The sequence below is a fragment of the Sarcophilus harrisii genome, chromosome 3, assembly GCF_902635505.1.
Source record: "Sarcophilus harrisii chromosome 3, mSarHar1.11, whole genome shotgun sequence".
NCBI classification, from domain to species: domain Eukaryota; kingdom Metazoa; phylum Chordata; class Mammalia; order Dasyuromorphia; family Dasyuridae; genus Sarcophilus; species Sarcophilus harrisii.
Genome location: NC_045428.1, coordinates 388,595,440 through 388,614,940, shown reverse-complemented (window position 1 = coordinate 388,614,940; position 19,501 = coordinate 388,595,440). Strand labels below are relative to the sequence as shown.

The 19,501-nt window shown below is 33.4% G+C and overlaps 1 protein-coding gene across 5 annotated transcripts in view; it reads right to left on the bottom strand.

Annotated features, from left to right (window-relative positions):
- PDE1A (phosphodiesterase 1A) overlaps positions 1-14,473 on the bottom strand; it is a 458,879-nt gene extending 444,406 nt beyond the window's left edge. Inside the window, exon 1 of one of the 5 annotated variants that reach the window (XR_004233070.1) lies at positions 14,004-14,464. Coding sequence is in view for 4 of the 5 variants with exons in the window: in XM_031960368.1 (XP_031816228.1) it covers positions 14,004-14,104 (101 nt within the window). In the remaining variant the exon portion in view is untranslated. Of the gene's footprint in view, positions 1-14,003 lie in introns of all 5 variants that reach the window. The other 4 variants (XM_031960368.1, XM_031960367.1, XM_031960363.1 and 1 more) reach the window with 4 other exon arrangements.
- Positions 14,474-19,501: the final 5,028 nt, after the last annotated feature.

Sequence of the window (19,501 nt, the reverse complement as noted above, 5' to 3'; positions counted from 1 at the left end):
AGACTTGGCTCTTTTCAAGACAATTCCAATGAGAACTATGGAGACTGAATGTAGATCACACCATAATATTTTCATCTTTTTGTAGTTGTTGTTTTTTCTCAATTTTCCACTTTTTATCTGATTTTTCTTGTGCAGCATGATACATATGGAAATATATTTCAAAGAATTGTGCATATTTAACTTGTATTGGATTATACACTGTCCAGGGAAAGGGGAATTAGGGAGGAAGGGTAAAAAAAATGGAACACAAGGTTTTGCAAATGTGGATGTTGAAAACTATCTTTACATTGCATGCATTTTGAAAAATAAAAAAAATATTATATTAAAAAAAGAAATAGAGTATGAGAATGAAATTAAAGTGTATCTTAATTGGGGACAATGCAGTGGCTTGGTAGATAGAGTGTCAGGGCTGGTGTCAGTGAGACATGAGTTAAAATTTAATCTCAGACACTTACTAGCTATGTGACTCTAAGCAAGTCATTTAACCTTGTTTGCCTCAATTTTCTCATCTGTAAAATGAGCTGGAAAAGGAAAAGGAAAACCAGTGTCTTTGCCAAGAAAATCCTAAACAGGGTTATAAAGAGTCAAATATACCTAAGTAATTTCAACAACATATCTTAACCAAAACTGGAAAGCAGCAGAATTACTGAAATATTCTAGTTCTAACACTTATTAGCGGTGTCAGCTTAAAAAAAATCCCCTAATCTCTCTAAGTCTCAGATTTTTTTTTCAACTATGAAATTAGGAAACAATACCTGCAGCATCTATCACCCAGAGATATGAGAATCAAATATGATGACATGGAATGCACTGTAAACTTAAAAATTCCATGTAAATGTCATTATAATTATGATTATGATTTCCTGATCCTCCCCAATGTCAATACCTTCTCTCTTAAGACTACTTCAAATTCATCTTGTATGTATCTTATTTGTATATTGTTGTTCCCATATTTTCTCTGCTTAGATTGTGAGCTCTGGTTTGTTTCTACCTTTATATCTATAAACACTTTATTAGTTTTGTTGTTGTTGTTGTTGTTGTTGTACTGCTTTCCCAATAGATCTAGTATAAACAAATTTTTAGACCCAAATTCAACTATCTCTACCTTCCATAAATCCCTTTCTATGTGACTGTGGTTACTTTATGAGAAATCTTTCTATTCACTTGTTAATACTCTGAAGTTTCCTCAAGTTCTCATCTATGTTACTCTTTCTTTCAAATCAAACTCAATCTCCAAATCCTCTTAGCATCTCTTCCTCCCTTCCATTGCTATTCCTAAATCTTTGAACTTATTTCCCTTTTGCAACCTTATATATAGTCCTTTCTGATATCCCAACTGCCTTTTTACCCTTTCTTACTCTGATTCAAAAACTAATTCTTAAAGTCAATTAGCTGAACAATATTTATGAAGTCTCTATGCCTATATAATACTCAATCTCTGACTTCAAAGATTTTATCTCTATCACCTCCCCCAAACCACTCCTCCATATATCCCAGCATGGGCAAATCACAGGAATATATTATGAAGATGGATGCCCTACATGATTTTCTCTTCCTTGGTGGACCCTCTATTAGGTTTGTGACCCATTTAAATATATGTGGTTCCAGTATGAGTGGTCAGTTATAGTCTCCCACCAACCAGAAGTGAACTTGGCAGTGAACTAAGGGAATTTTGTTATAGCACAAGTTGGAGACAGTTCATATACTGTTACCCTAGCAACAGGACATTGGAAAGGCCATGGTCAACATCCTGTTGTCCTGGCAACAGGTTACACAAGGGCATGGGAAGCCCTTGCTCTCTGCCTCCTGGACCTCTGTGTTTTCAGCACATGAGAATGGTAATTCCTTCTTATTGTAAAAAAGCACCTTATACCTGAACTACTGTGCTTTCAGATGGGATCTGATTTTGTGAGAAAGTACAGGAAATGGCACAGATATAAGCAGTTTTGTGTCTTGGGGTTTCTGTGACTGTCTGCATCAATGAGACTTCAAATATTTCTCCTACAGAGATCATAGCTGAAGTATCAATGTTTTTTTTAACATATGGTCTTATATTTTTAGCTCCAATTCAAAAAAATGTATTTATTTGTTCCCTTAATTATCTTAGGCCCACATTTATTTTCTCCTAAAACTCTGAAAAAAATATTTTTTCCTTTATTAACTTTTTCCTCAGATTAAATACTATAGTTCACTGATATCTTCTTGAACCTCCAAATTCTTTCCCCTTTTGGCATCCCACCCCTACAAGTTCTCGACTTACCTCTTAGCTAAGGCTTCTTTTTTGTTGTCTCCTTAAATTTGATTTTCTGTAGTTTCAAAATGGGTATTTGGAGTTAATATTATGATGTCAGTTTTGTTGCTTGTATAACTGGATATGCATAACAAGGCAATTTTTCTGCTAGGACAACTTCAGCCCAGTAGGCCAAGTTAATATCCATGGAGACAGATGGCTGGAGTGAGACTGTTAGTGATAAGACAAAGATATCTAGAAACTAATAATGTATGTGTGGAATCACATGAGACATGAAGCACTAATGAAAGTACAATTAGATCCAATCTTCCCCTGCTACAAAAGCTCATTTAAATATCTACAAAGGTAGTCTAAGGAAATTATTGTCCTATATGTCTTTACTTAAACATTATAAAATTCTGTTTGTTATATTTTAAAAGCTTAAAAAGTTAAAAAAGAGACTAATCCCATTATAGTACTTTCAATCAAGAACATTACTAGTGTACTAATTAAACATTGCTAGAAGGGAACCAGAAATAAAATTGCTTGCACTGATTTTAGCTGATAATTATGGATCTTGGATTGAGGGAAGAAGACTATAATTTACTTAAGTTACTCAGTGACATCACACTAAGTTTTGCTTCTCTTCCAGTTTGCAAACAGAAAGAGAGCAAGCTACCAAAGACTGCAGAAACCAGAAGATATTTTTATTACTCATAAACTTAATTTATATTTGTATAGTGATTTAAGGTTTATCAATCTTAATCAAGTACCTATGAACCCAGCTTTCTGCTAGGTGGTAAGAGTACAGAGACCAAAAGAGAAAAGATTGTGCCCTCAAGAAGTTTATATTCTATCTGGGGAAACAACATCGACACATATGAGTATGTGCAAAATACATACAATGCAGAATTTAGGTCATTTCAGAGAGTGGCTGGGGAAGGATAAGGAAAAACTTTATATTGGGATGGCACTGAAGCTGATCTTTTCAAGAAGAGAGAAATTCTAAGAGACAGAGATGTTATCCCAATAAACTCTTTTTGATAAGTACTGATGAGGAAATCAAGATATAGAAAGATTACGGAGCCAGTAGGTGTCTGAAATAGAATTTGAACTCAAGGCTTCCTTACTCTAACTTCATTTTTCTTTGCACTAAAATCAAATATAGATTTTGCCTTTATAACATTACAGTAAATGAAAATTCAGCAAAGGAAACTAAGAAGGAGCAATCATATAGGAAGGAAGAGAATCAGGAATGAATAGTTTCACAGAAACTTAAAGAGAAGAGGCTTTCGAAGAGAAGAGAGTGACTGTCAGTATCAAGGGCTGCCAGAAGATCAAGAAGAATAAGTATTGAGAAAAGGCCACCAGATTTGACTATTGAGAGATCATTGATTACTTTAGAGAGAACAGATTCAATGGGATGATGAGACCAGCCAAATTGTGGAAGTTAAGAAGAGAATGAGAGTAAATAAAACACTTTGATTATATCTCCTCTCATACTTAATTTTTGTAGGATAAAAATTCCCAACATTTTAATCCATCTTCCTGTGGCAATCACTTCAATTATATTCTTTTTTAGTTGTTTCTCCAGACTTTCTCCAGACTTTCATTCCCATCTTACAACATGTAAGCTGAAATTAAAGAATATTCTGGGTGTATTAATTAAATTGTTTTCTATAAAAGTAAATTTATATTTTTCCTTTTATTTTCTAAAACTTACTAATGATATCCAACATTTCATTGCTGGAAGAATCTAAATGACTGCATTTAATGAGTAAAATTGATTGTCAAGAAGCTATTCTCATTCAAAGGTTTCCTTAGTTCTTTAATTTTTGGCTGTCTTCGTTAATAGCATCAATAATAATATCATATTTGAGAGCTAATATCTTTGACCTTTATGAATGAAGACTGGGTGGTAGAAGAGCCTATCCCTCTCCATAAGAAGCTTCATCTAGGTGAAATGGTCTCCAAATGGGTCACATTTGAGGGAGTAGCTTCTCAAATGGACTGTCTTGATTTAATACTGTTTCTCAAATGCAGTATGGTGCTCTGAAAAAAAAAATTGGATTTGAAGTCAGAGGATTTGTTTCTTCTGCTTATGACTTGGACTATTTAGGTGATACAGTGGAAAGAGTAGTGGACTTGGAGTCAGGAAGACCCATCTGACTGAGTTCAAATATGATCTGTACTTATTAGTTTGCCTTAGTTCCTCATCTGTAAAATGAGCTGGAGGAAGAAATTACAAATCACTCCAATGTCTTTGTGAAGAAAACCTCAGAATGGGGTCATGAAGAGTCAAATGTGACTGACAAAATGACTGAACAACAACAACCTTGCACAAGTCCTATTATAAGTAAAATAACAAATGTGGCTGAGGTGACCTCAGCCAATACTAAAATCTATATTCCTAAATAGTAATGTAGAAAGCCTGTGATTCATAAATGATTCTGTCCTGACTGAGTTTCCAATAGAAGAACATGAGCTAAGACCTTTGGTCCTAAATTGATAGGTATCTAACAACCCATTTTGGCCAGAAACAGGTGGTTTTTAGAGATTGTATCTCAACTTTTCTTTCTCTTTTTTCCTCTCAGGTAGCTATGAGAGAAATCACCTCCTATTTCTACCCTTCCCTTTCCCTTTCTGGTGACCTGAAAGTCAAAGTCTTTTGTCAATTTTGTTCCTGCCCCGCCATTTGGCTATGAGTAGGGTCACATATGACCTTTCTTAAATTGAGTAAGTGAAAGAAGCAAGGATATGGCATTATAGGCTTCCTCCCTTCCCCTCTGATTTATTTTGCTCACTAGTTAGAATTAGAAAGTCCATCTGACTTTGTTTTGAGGTAGAAAGACTCTATTGTGCCAAAAAAAGGCATTGATCTCTAAAAATTTATATGCACAAAATTATTAAATTCAATTTTACTATAAAGGAGTCATTTTTCAAAATAACATCACTATTACTAATTTTTACTCTTATCTATATGTTGATTATCCCCATTAAATATTTATCTTTGTAGACAACTACCTTTTACTTATGGTATGGGTTCAGCTTTGAAGATGTGCTATGACCAAAGAACTCAGAAGCACTGGTCCCCCACAGATTTGGAAGTGCATCAAACTCAACAATTGATAGAAGTTGGGGGTATCTTCTAGTATACTGTGTAACTCTACTCTACAGATGAGTCTTCCTTAAATATATTATCCTATACTTTTCTATCCTTAAACTTATATGCAGGGTGGTGTAGTAGAAGTATTACAGAATTAGATGGAACCTTTGGTTTAAGTCCCATCTCTGGCATTTAGTGACACTTTATATCTCTGTGTCTCAATTTCCTTATTTGTAAAATGTGGCTTGGTGAATTAGATAACTTCTCAATTCCCTTCCATCTGTGATCAAAGATGTTAAATGGTCCCTAAAAGACTCCTCCCCATAAAAATTCTATGAAATTACCTATTGAGAAATATAAACCATGACAAATATGTGGAAGCTACAAATTCAGTTTTCTTACAATTTAAACTCTGGGACAATCAGTATAAAATAATGAAATGATTTAAATTACTGATGTTGGTAATATTAACCTATTTAACAAATGGATATAGATTGCAATCCATTCTTTTGCCTATAAAATAACATTTTATAAAAGTTAAGATATACTTTAATTCTGTGTCAATGTATAAAAAAAAAATAGTTTAGCTATTTCACCTACTGATTTTTGACTGACTTTGTCAATCAGAATCAAATCAATGCTTTTTATATCAAGAGACTAAAAACCCCCATATAACACAATTCATAGGGTCTAAATATAGTCTAAATATCACTTCTTTGCCTTTGTAACTAAACCACAGTTAATCATTATCGTCACTATTCCCTAAGAGAATGGGTGAGCTGAGTATGCAATGGTTAATCTGTCAGGTTCATTTATAAAAAACTACACAAAAAGTCCAAGTATTTAAGACCCAGAGGATCTTTGCTAGTCATGTGCTTCTCTGTTCCTGTCTTATAAACCTGAAACCTAGTTTCTCATTAAATCCTTCTTCCTCATGTCCTCTTCATTGCTGCATTTGCCTTGGCAATCAGATGGAGAACTTTCTTAATTCTAACCTTGAACAAGCAACTAGAATCCAGCTTTGGCTTCCTGTGTTTCATTCCAGATTCTGAACACTATGTTTCTAACCACAACCTTGTAACTTTGGTCCAATTGCTTAATAGTTTGGTTTGGGGAATTTTTGACCCAGAGATGAATTCCTAACCTCAATTAGCCCAATTATAGTGACTCGGTAAATGGACCTTAGTTTCTCTTCATCCTACACTCTGCAACTTCTTTAATGCCTAGAGGCACTGTTTCTCAGTAATTAAATTATTTCTAATTTCACATTGTTTTTTTCTGTAATAGAGCTAACTTCAATTATATCATGGGTTATTACACAATTTCAGAGTATTCAGTACCCTCCCCCTTTTTATCTCCTCCATCCTTCCATTTTGTTCAGTTACTACTAATGATCCTGTCAAAAAGAAAGAAAAGCAACGAAAAAGAACAAAAAACTGAACTTACGAGCATAGCTTTAGAGTTAGAAGTGATCTTTGAAGTCATCTTGCTTAATTCCTTCATTTTAGAGACAAAGAAAGTGAAACCTAAAAAAGGTGAGGAACCCATACCTGACACCAAATACGGTGTCAAATACAGTACTCTTTCCACTCTACAGTATATTTGATGGATTTCATGTACTGAGTTCTTTGTCTTCATATATCCTTTATCAAGTTCCCTTCCAAGGTAACCTTCCCCTCCCCTTTTCAGCTTCTTTTTTTCTGTGCTGTTTTCTCCCATGGGAATGCAAGCTTCTTGAGAGCAGGGACTGTCTTTCCTTCTATTTGTATTTATATTCCCAGTCTTTAGTACAATGTTTAATACATATGTGCTTAATAATTTTGAGCTAACATACTCATTCATTCTTTTTCCTCTTCCATACCTATTTGGACCATCTGGACACAAAAGAAATGACAAAAAAAATGCCCTTCTGTCTTTCTTCATGTAGAATAATCTTCACACTTTCTATTAGTTGTACTATTTGTGAAATAATTCTCACAAGTTCTTTTTCCACATTTGAAGCAAGTGTTAGAAAATTTAAAGTCTTACAAACCAGTGGCTCTCTTAAATCCAAATATTTAAAATCTGAACAATCAAATCTAAAAATTTATCCTGTTCCTGTAAGAGCTGATGAGGCTATTAGAATTTTTTCTCTTATTTTTCCTCTTATTTTCCATATTATAATTGTATCTTGTTTTCAGCACAACTCATCAAATTATTGCTTGATATAAATGTTAGCATATTATCTAAAACAGTGCCATACCTAGAAACCACACCTAGATTTTTTCTTGCTTTTTTTTTTCCTGAGGCAGTTGGGGTTAAGTGACTTGCCCAGTCTGACATAGCCAGGAAGTGTTAAGTGTCTGAGGACACATTTGAACTCAGTTCCTCCTGACTTGAGGACTGATGCACTATCCAATACACCAACTAGTTGCTTCTTTGTGTGCTTTCTTAAAGGATTTTTTTTCATTTTTTAAAGTACAAATAATAGTGTCATAGCTACAAACTAAAATTTGGATATTTTAGTATACAAAAATTAAGACAAAATTACTACATAGAATGTAAAAACTTTATAAAATATTAACTTGAATTTAGTAAACTCTATAGAGTCTCTAAAGAAGAAAGACTGGCAAAAGTTGACATTCTTTATTAAAAATCAGCACAATTTGACCCCTAAAGAAATTTCAGAAGTAAGTTTGTTTTTTTGTTTTTTTTTTAATGCTTAGTCATCTTGGCACAATAAGCTAAATACTACATTTTTCTTTCAAAGATGATTTTTATTTTCTACTGCTATCTTGTTTTTATGTCATCTTCATTTCTGAATGTATCTCTTCTACATCCAGAGTGTCATCTCTTATAACAAATATAAAAGAGGGAGAAAAATGCAATTCAGCAAAACTGGCCAATAAATCTACTTAGTCTGATGGTATATACCATGCTCCAATTCTATGGTTCTCCACTTCTTCAAGGGAGGATAGGAAGGAAGGTAAGAAACATATTCTTCTCAGCATAAATGATTTCCAATTTAGAGCCAAAGACCAAACCCTATTTGCTTGGTGAAATTGACAAAGAAGATGAAACTTTTTTTTAAATGAGGGATAAAAGGACTTGAGTGAAACCAAAAATACCAAAAATTGGGGAATAGAGTGAATGAACTGAATATAATCAAGAGTAGAAGTTTATATATAAATGGAATGGCAGTGTGAGTTAAAGAAACTAAATTCATTCTCAAAAGGGACCACCAGAGGATTATTTATAAAACTATAATATGCATTTTTCTCATCTACTATTACTTTTAAACTCTTGCCCCAACAAGCACACACATGTATTTTTTATTTCTTATCCCATTTTTCTACTTAACACTTTAGATTTGTGAAATCTTGAACTCATTGATTTTTATTTCAAGGAGCTTTATAATTGGATACATTTTTAAAAGTCAGATAAAATGTACAGCATCTCAGCAGGGAAGGGCTTCTGAGTGTGGGATCACACATAGTATTAAAAGTCATGCTCTGTCTCTTCTTAATTGTATGGTCTTGAATCTGATTCCCTGATTTTGAAAAATAATTCTCAATTTTCTTATCTATAAAATAGATATAAATAATACTTTAAAAGTGTGACATGAAGATCAAATGAAGTAATGGTATAAAGTATTCCAAAGAATCATAAAAAGCACAGAATTCATGTAGTGCAGACCCTGCATTTTATTTACAAGAAATCTGACTGGAAAAAAAATAAAACTATTTTATCCAAGGTAACACAACTAGTAAGTAGCAGAAACAGAATTCACAATCACACCTTCTAATTTCAGAATCACTCTACCATCTTTAAGCCCTGCTTCTTTAAGTCCTACCTAAATATACATTCATTTTCAATAAGGAAAACCATCCATTGAAGATCATGACTCTTCATTTTGGCCAAAAGAAAAAAAAAGATAATAATCGTTATTACTTACTCTCATTTTCCATTTTTTAAAAAAAGTGCTCCAAAGATTAAAAAAATGTGCACATAGTTCAAAGTCTCTAATAAGTTTCATTAAAAGATAATGCTAAAGTTAAGATCCTTTCTAAAAGTTGTGTTCATGGTCCTAAGATAAGAGTTCACTTCAACTTGCCAAATCAAATGAACATCAAAATGATGCTTCTTGATCAGGAATAAGGGAATCTAGGTACCATGTTAAGTGCTTTGCAAATATTATCTCATTTGATCTTTATAATTTTGGCAAGTAGGTGCATTATTATCACCATTTTATATATGTAGAAACTGAAGTAGACAGAAATTAAGTGACTTTTAATTTAGTAAGTATCTGTAGCTCAATTTGAATTTAGGTGTTCCAGACTCCAGGCAGAATTCTACTATCCCACCTAGGTGCCTCTAGGCAGGATTACTTAGGGAAAGGTTGATAAAAATTGATCACTCTAAAAATTTGGATAGCTTTAAGAAATAGCTTGTCAAAATTCTGTGGATTCTTTTTGAGGTGATGAATTCCTCTTCCCTACCCTAGCCCACATACCCCCAATATTGATGATTTTTAACATAATACTAGAAAACCACTTGTTAACTTCTACATAGTATTATAGCAGGAAGTGTTTTATAATTATGATTTAAACTGGATGGCCAATTCTGAAATTCTGTCAATAAAGGATTTGTTGTTCAGTTCCTTTCAGTACTGTCCCAGTTTTCATGACCCCATTTGGGGTTTTCTTGGCAAAAACACTGGAATAGTTTGACATCTTCTTCTCCAGCTCATTTTACTGAGGAGGAAACTGAGGCAAACAGCGTTAAGTGACTTGCTCAGGACCACACAGCAAAAAAATGTCTGAGACTGGATTGGACCTCAGGAAGATGAGTCCAGGTCTAATACCTTGCTGCCCAATCAGTATAGATTAACCTAAATAAATCGATATGTTTATGAAATGACATGAAAAGGGAGAGAAAAGTTTACTAAGAGGCAGCTAAGAAACTCAGCAGATAGAGTGCTAGGCTTGGCATCAAAAAGATCTGACCAGCCTCAAACATATTAACTTTACTTGCCTCAGTTTTCTCAATTATAAAGTAAGAATGACAAACCTCCTTAAGGTGATTGTGAGGATCAAATGAGGCATTAATTATAAAAATGTTTAGCACAGTACCTAACATATAATTAGTGCTCCATAAATCTTAGCTGTTATTATCAGCTAATATTATTTTCCAGGGAAATATTTAAAAAGCCATTATGCTTTTCATGTTGTCTTTACATGTTTCACATAAGGTAAGGAAGGCAATGCAAAACTTTTTGAAAGACTTTAGTCAGATATAAAATGTTAATTTCTAATCCTTATATCAGAAGTGGCAAGAAGAAGCATTGGCAATTTTGAGAGGCTCAAATTATGTTTCAGACAACATGACATTTTAAACAGGCAGGATGATTATGTTAATAGAGAAGACTTCCTATTATATCATAACTTATTAACACCAACTGCACAAGGACCATAATTAACCAATTTAGTTGTCATTAGCCATGTAGAATTTTAGACTCATAGCCTCTATTTTGACAGTTCTAAATAGTAATTGTTAAAAAAAAAAAAAAAAAAAAAAAAAAAGCCCTAAGTCAAAGTATAGGTTAAAAGGAAAGTACACAGTTTCAAAAGCACAAATAGTCAATTCAGTTAATTTAACCAAATAAGTCAGTTATTTGAATGGAGGAGGGGAGTGAAAAACAGTGATGCTAGTTGCTTGACTGAATTGCCTTCAAATTTTATTGAAATGACTATATTTACCAAAATGAATGACTACTTTAGTATTATGCAAGGACATGAAAGAACATTGAACTGGTACTAGACCCATTATTCCAATAATTTGATGTGCAACCTCGGACAAATTGATTCAACTCTCTGGAGCTCAGTTTTCTTATCGAAGAAATGAGCAAAATGGATTAGATGACCTCTGATGTTCATATCATCTATAACATTCTATGATTAAAAATGAATCTTTATCATCTATCTTTACCTTAAGACATATTCAATAGTAATGCTAGTCACTGTCAAATGATTCCTTAGCATTTCAGACAAAATAATCAGTCACTTGTATACATTAGAATTAATGTAAAGATTCAAATGATTTAGGACTTTTATTAACAAATTATTTATTAGTTTTCAAGATATAAATAAAAATAAAGAACAATAGCTATTGAATCTTTCGCAACTCCTAATCCCTAATAGGCATTAGTATTATAACAACCTGAATAATGAAAAAAGACATGGGCAAGTAATTTTGTATTTTAGAGTTACTAAACATTTTTTATTATGACTATCATGATTTATATTTTTTAAGATAGTTTTTCTTTGGCCTGTCCAATGATCAAGGAAGAGTAAGGATGAGCTAGAAAAGTGACATAAAATTTTGCTGAAGTACAAAGACTACAAACAAGGTCAAAACATGTATTTAAATTTCCTACTTTAAAATGCCACAAACCAATTAGGATGCTTCTGGACTTTTGCTAAGTGATAGTGCTTGTTTCACTGTGTAAATTAATTCATTGTAACTATTATCTACACTTAGCAGATAATTTTTTTAAAAAATTTCTTCTCCTTAAACACCAAGACTTCCATTCCCTTCAATTTCATTTTAGAACTTTTTTATTAGTATTTTAGCAGCAACTAACCATTCCCTGATTCAATAATCTGAGGAAAATAGGGCTAGTTTTTCCTATCATTCCTTTTTGAATAAATATTGTTTATACTATTAGAACATTTTCTTGAAATAAAAAGTTTCAGAGTTGCTTGTGAAAACAAACTTCTAGCCTAATATCCATAATTTTCTTTCTTTTGGACCAGACCTACAATATCATTGGTTTACATATCTCCTAGTGAGGACTTGCTCTACTAATTCAGATCAGCACCTTCTCTGCAAGAGCAAAATCTTATATTCACTTCAAAGCAATATGTGAAGAGATGAGCAATATTTACTTTACCTCTATCAATATGATATGTCCAAAGAAGACACATGTGGAACAGGTATATTTCAATGTAGTAATTAAGTGAATTTTCTGGGAGTTATCTATTAATAAATGAAAATGGAAGCTTCAGATGCAATAAGATTTGCATCTTTTTATCATATTGGTTGCTAATATTGAAACACTCATCTTTAAATATTTTTAAATATTTTAAAGGTAAAATACATATTCTAAATAATGTACAGAACCATCTGATATTTTCCATTTCAGTGAGGAACTTGCTATCTTCTAGGAAACTTTGCCACTTAAAAAAAAATGCATTGAGTCACAGATGGAGAAACAAAGTGGTTTTATTGACAGAGAGAGACACAAAGCCAGGAAGATCTGGTTTCAAGTCCTCTTCTCTTCTTGCCCCACTCCATATACACACTGGTAACTGATAACTGGCCTTGTGGCCCTGGGCAAGCTATTTAAACAGTCAGTACTCTTCTAGGCAACTCTCTAAGATATTAGGTTGCAGAGAAGATACTGATCTGTATCAGTAGAGGGAATTTTCTTCCCCGGATGTTCTCTATCCCATTGAAAACATAAATCCAATCTTCTTCCCAAGTCACAGATATTGCTAAATAAGAGTCAGTTCACAAATTTGTCCTTTTCTTGGAAGAAAATATTTCTTTAAAAGCAAGAAAACACAGTGTCTTGGATGTGACTACCAAAAATGTCTCCATTCTAAAAGATAATAGGATTTCTTAAGTATGAATTTATGAGAAAGCAAACATGTTCCCCTTTGTGTAGAGAGAAAGTATGCAGATCTGTTACATGACCTTTAAATCCTGATGTTTCAAATCTCTATCCAAATGCTAATCTCTAACTCTTAAATCATTGTGCAGCTAAAGGGATGCTTGCAAACATGGTGTGCTAATCTAAGAAATAATAGCCAAAGACCCTGACAGGCGAAATGCAAAAATGTGTGTGTGTGTGTGTGTGTGTGTGTGTGTGTGTGTGTGTTTTAACCAAACCAACTAATTAAGTTTGATTCAGGCATTTAAATTAAATCTATTCTGGGAAAAGAGCTCCAAAGTCAGGCTTTAAGTGCTATTTGAATGGGGTTACACACTGGGAGGAATGCAGACTCTCTCTGAGCAGAAATGGTACCCTGGATAATTTAAAACAGAAACTCTCTAGCAAGTCCATCATGTTGCTGGAATACTTACCATTGAAATACCTGTTTCACAGGAACAGTTTAAAGACTAATTAAAATTATGATAAGGTCAACAAATTATTCATTATTAATTTCATCTTGCATGTAGAAACCACTAATTCATAAGGACTAGCTACAGTTAAATTTCTGACAGAATAAAATTTTATATTCACCTCAAAGCAATATGTAAAGAGCTGATCAATAATTACCTTACCTATCTCGACATGCTATGTCTAAAGGAGGCACATGTGTAACAGGTATCATGCAATGTAGCAGTTAAATGAATTTTCTAGGAGTTAGCTTTAAGTAAATGAAAGTGAAAGCAGCAGGTGCAATAACATTTGCATTTTTCTAAGAAGTTGGTGGCTAATACTGAAACATTCATATTAAAAATATCATTAAGAGACTGTTCTCCAATAAAAACATTATCCCTGGAAGATAAATAATAATAATGCCTCTCAAATAACTCTTAGATATTGATGTCATCTTAATATTCAGTACCTCTTCCCCCCCCCCAACTCAAAGAAAAACAAACCAGAAGCAGTCTACTTACATTCCTTTCAGCTGTTGCCACATTTTTTCAGTCTGTTCTCCTATAAGGTATTTAAAAGAAGTGTTTTCCAGCTCCTCGATTTCCGTAGCAGTAGACCCCATGATAACTGTCCTATGACAATACAGTTATAGTCAGGTTCAGCAGCAAGTAAAAAGCATCCCTTAGTCCACTACCAAGCCTAAAAGATCCACGCACATTATATGTTAGCATTGCTCATCTATCCAAGCCTATCAGATTTACAAAGCTGAGAAAAGCTTCTGTTAGAATTGCCATTCACTTTAAGGGACAGATCCTCTGCTTTTGTCCCCTCACAAGCAGACAGCAGTATAAACAGCTCCTCTGACTTCACAAGTAAAATGCATACATCCAGCTACTGTTCTACTGACTGCCTGGATGCCCAGGATTTTCCCAAATGCATTTTACTTGTTATTAGGACATGCATGGAAGCACAGAAGCATTCCTACAGTTTACTCAAATTTATGATCATGCAGAGAAAATGTGAATGGCTCAGTACTCTGAAAAGCTGGAGCTGTCTCTAAACTGAAGGAGCAGGATGCAAAAAGAAAACAGATGGTAGGAACCAGTATCAGCAGCACCACCCTGAGAAAAAAAAGTACCTACTTAAATGCCAAGGCTTTTGTCTTTTAATTGATCTATAGCAAACCCTTAAAAATATGCCATGTTTTCCCCAACTGGCAAATAAGCATTCGTGTCAGGAGGTTGAAAGCAATGTATAAATCCCTGCAGAAAAGAGACCATGGAGCTCCACAGGTTGTTACCGAAAGAATATGTACATCAACTGATGCTGTAATTCTGACTATTCACCTTCTCCTAGCAACTCCACACAGTAGGTAACTGCCAATTGAACCAGTGGAAAATACAGCAGCTGTAGCACAGCCTGCTCTCTGAATCCTTTGGGATTAAAAAAGAAGAAAGGAGTATGTAATGTGTGTAAGAGTTGGGAGGAGGGAAGGGGGGAGAAGTGAGGAAGAGAAAAAGGAGAAGACAGGAGCAGAGAAAGAGAGGCAAAGACAAAAATGAGAAAGAAAAGAGAGATGAAAAGCTAAGAAAGGAAAGAGAAAAGATACATAGAAGAGAAAAGAAGAGAGGAGAGAGAATGAATTAAAGGGGAGTCAAAGGACAGAGAATATAGAGATGAGAAAAGGAAAAACAAATAAAAAGAAAAATACAGAGAAAGAGAGATAGAGAATTTATTGCTATAATGTGCTTATTTTAAAAAGAAATATGAAAGAAAGTAGATGTGAAATGAAGGCATATGCCAGCTTCCCAAGCTCATGGAAAGCTTTCTTTCAAAGCAAACCTGAACTACTAGATGTATAAGAGAAAGACGCTACAATTAGCACACTACTGAAGACAAACTTAGAAAATAGTCTCATTGGTCAGATAGTCAGGGTATTTGTTTTATTCTTATTTCCAAAGACCATGCCCATCATTCATTTTTAAGTGCCAGTGGCAATCTAATGACATTTGCCACAACATAGACATTTAGAAACATTTTTGAAAATATATGTAGAAATGGTTGGCAAGGAAAATGATATGATGAAGTAACTTTCAACATAATTACATAGACAGCTAGATAGTATAATGAATAGTATGATCAACTGGGAGTCAGGGCAATGTTCAAATTCTTCCTTAGATACTTATAAGTTATGTGATCACTGGTAAGTCATATTCATCTTTGACTCAGTTAACTCATTTGTCAAATAAGGATAATGATACCAATTACCTAATGGGGTTGTAATAAGCAATTAAATACTATGTCAAGTGCTTTACAAACCTTGAAGTTATTAAATATATTTATGTATATATATATATATATATGTATTTGTTTTCTATTATTGTTATTGTAGACTAGAGAGTTTATAATCAAGTTGTAGGCTTAGATTATCATTCTCAAAGGGAAGCATCTGTCAGATTGATTTTAATGTCTGGTTAGCAAACAACAGGGGACTGCCAGATCTTTGCTCAAAATTTGGATGAAGGAGCAGTAAGGATGTCTTAAGAAACAGATGGCAAATGCTGCATCAGCAGCACTACCCTAAATCATAAAAACCTTTGCCAGAGTTACCACATATAGCAGATTTTTTTTCCTTTGGTCAAAAACTAGCCAGTCTAGCTATTTAATGTTTTAATCTGGATGGATTTACTTTCAAAAATTCTTGACAAAAAAGTCAACCTTAAAAACAAGCTCTGGAACCATGAAGTCCCTTCATAGCACCTGAGCTCTGCCTCTAGGAGATGGTCAAAGCTGATAACCTGATTGTAAATATAAGGTAGGGATTCTATCACTTTTCCTTTATCAATGAAAGGATAAAAGCATACCTTCAGTCTCTCTTTTCCTTCCTCTTCCATTTACAGAAATACATACCATGATTTGTTCCAATCATCCTACAAAAGCAGCAGCTCTCTCATTAGACTTTGTTATAGCTAGCATAATTTTAACAAAGCAAATCAAAGAATATGAACCATTCATTTAGGCATCAATTTATATCTGGAAGGTGCTGTAGCCTTCTCTTTGCCATTTGGTAAACTTTATGAAGTTCTCTCTGTCATGAGACATTCAAATTCTCAGAATGTATCACAATGGAGCAAGTGCTTAACTTTTTCTCTATCTTAGGATAAGCATAGAGATCTATCATAACCATGTAATTAAATAACAATTTTTGGGCAAAACCAAGATAAACAATAAGATGGCCAAATAGAGCTATTTTCTCCTTCACATTCTTAAACCTCTGCTCTAAGCAATTTCAAATTTTAATTCAAACTTCAAATTTCAAAAAAATAATTAATTGTATTCCTTCTGGGGAATCAAAGATTTTCTCCCCCCAGTTGCTACAAGACTCTCCCAGAAATGATGCTTCTGTGATACCTGACTATTAAAACCTAATGTGTTGTCTAGCATTAAAATATGTTCATTATTTATAATTCAGTGGATCTTCAATTTTAATCAATGTGAACACTGCCTGCATTAGTACAGATTGCAACTATCCACTTTCTCTAGTCCATACCTCTCCTCATTCTTTTACAGGGGAATCTGTTCAAAATGCTAGGAACCTTTGTTCACATCTCTTTCATATAAATCCATCTGAAATTCCTCACTATTGATCTATGACTGATTTACCACTGTTTCTGATCATACATCACTTTCATAACACCTCTCCAACAATTCTTCATGTACAATTCTTTATTTGTAGTACATCACAACATATTTCCACAAACTATACTTCTTTCCATTGTCCTTTAGGTAACCTGTAATTTTGATTCTTTTAAGATTGTAATAGTTTATGATAAATAGACTTATACCATAGAGTGAAGATTATTTTTTCTAGACTAGGATTTCATTGATATGGGAAATTCTTAGTGAAAAAATCCTTCCACCAAATATCCAGCAATTTATACTCAATGAGTAACTTGCTCAAGATCACATAACTACTATATGATAGAAGCAAGACAAACCCAGGTATTCCTGATTCTGAAGCCAGTTTTCTAGCCATCAGATCTGGATTCTTAACCTATCTTGTATGATAAAGCACTTTAACAAAGTGATGAAGTTTATGGACTCTTCAGAATTATATTTTTAAATGCATAAAACAAAATACATAAGAATATAAAGGAAAATAATTATATTGAAATATAGTCAGCAAATCTATGTGTGTATATGTGATATACATATTCATAAACACATATACATTCAGTCACACATATACATATACATACACATATATATGTATACATATATATTCAAAAATAATTTTGTGGACTTACAATTAAAGAATCCTTTTACTACACTATGGAGCCCCTCACATTGAGGATACACAAGTATACAAATACTTTATACAAATAAAGTATTAAAAAATGTATATTTTGTATATTTTAGGGAGACGTTTGAGGTTAGCAAAGGCACCAATGTCCAGATTCTCAATCTATTTAGTTCTAGTTCCAGCTGATTGTCTATTTGGCTCATTTTCATCTAAGATAAATGTAGTCATGGACCAATTCAACTCACTATCCATCCAATTCACCATAGTCTGGACCCTGTTATTGTTGTTGTTTAGTCATGTCCAATTCTTTCAACCCCATTTGGAGTTTTTGAGCAGAGGTGATAGAATTGATGAGTCTTCCTGAGTCCAGGCCTAGCTCTCTATACTCTGTACTATTTAGCTGTCTAGTCTGGAAATCAGGTAACCTTTCATCCATTTCATTTTCCTGTTTAGATTGTTAGACCCAACTATTTTGGATGGCTATGAAGTTATCTCATTCAGGAGTCTTAGAAATGTTCCAGATATTAAGGCACATTCATTAGTATCTAATGAACCTATTATCCAAAAGAAATTCCTTTTTCATTTGTATTCTGTATTGGGTATCCTCCTTGATCATGGTAGATACCTTAAGTGAACTTCTCTTTTGTTACCTTTTACGTGGATTATTACGATACCCTCTAAATTGAGGTCCTTGCTTCTAACCCGTCTTTCATGTCATCTATCCTCCACATCTAGAAAAATGATTTACCTAAACCACACTGAGTCACTCCTACTCAAAAACTTCAGTGATTGCCTATGCCTCTAGGCTAAAATACAAACTTTGACTCAGCATTAATGCCCTTTACAATCTGGCTACAATTTTCAGACTAAATATACATTTTTTCTTCTAGCCAATGTCCTCTACTAACTGTTCTCAGACTTAAAACAATCCATAAGTTACCTTTTTGGCTTTTCACACAGACAATATATCCCTCAGGCTTGGAATGTACTCTCTGTATATTTCCACTTGTTAGAATTCTCACTCTCCAGCTCATGGACTCACCTCCTGTGGTAGGGCTTTCTTTATCTCTTTCATTACTAGTATTCTCTCCCTATTCAAATTATATTATATTTACTTATTGAAAGTAACATTTCATGTGTCAAAGACTTGCAACCAGAAGGAATCTTGTAGGTCACCCAACCCATCTCTCTCATTTGACAAATGAGTTGAGACACAAGGAAAATAAGTGGCTTTATGGGATTTTAACCCTCATTCTCTGATTTCGAATTGTTTGGGTTTTTTCCCACCCTACTACACTATATGTCTCCCTATTTTATACTGATATTAAGAGGCAGAGGATTATCTAACAGAATTATCTCTATTGTAATCTCTAGGAAGGAATCTTATTTGATCATAATGTGTACATTAAAGACATCTTTTTTCATAGTTTTACTGAATCAAATAATTGTTTTTATAATCAATAAACATATAGTAGGATCTTACATTTTCTGTACCTTTAAATCAAGTGAATAAAAATACCTGCTCTGTAAAGCTGCCAGGTTCCTTATCATATTTTCATTAAGGATAGCCTTAAAATGTTACAAATGTATTACAAATGTGAAAAAGTAACTATATGAATGAATAGTCATTGATGTCAACCTTATTTTAGTAGTAATATACAAATTTTCATTTTCAATGGCTATCTTTATAAATCATCATTTTATTATTAAGAACCA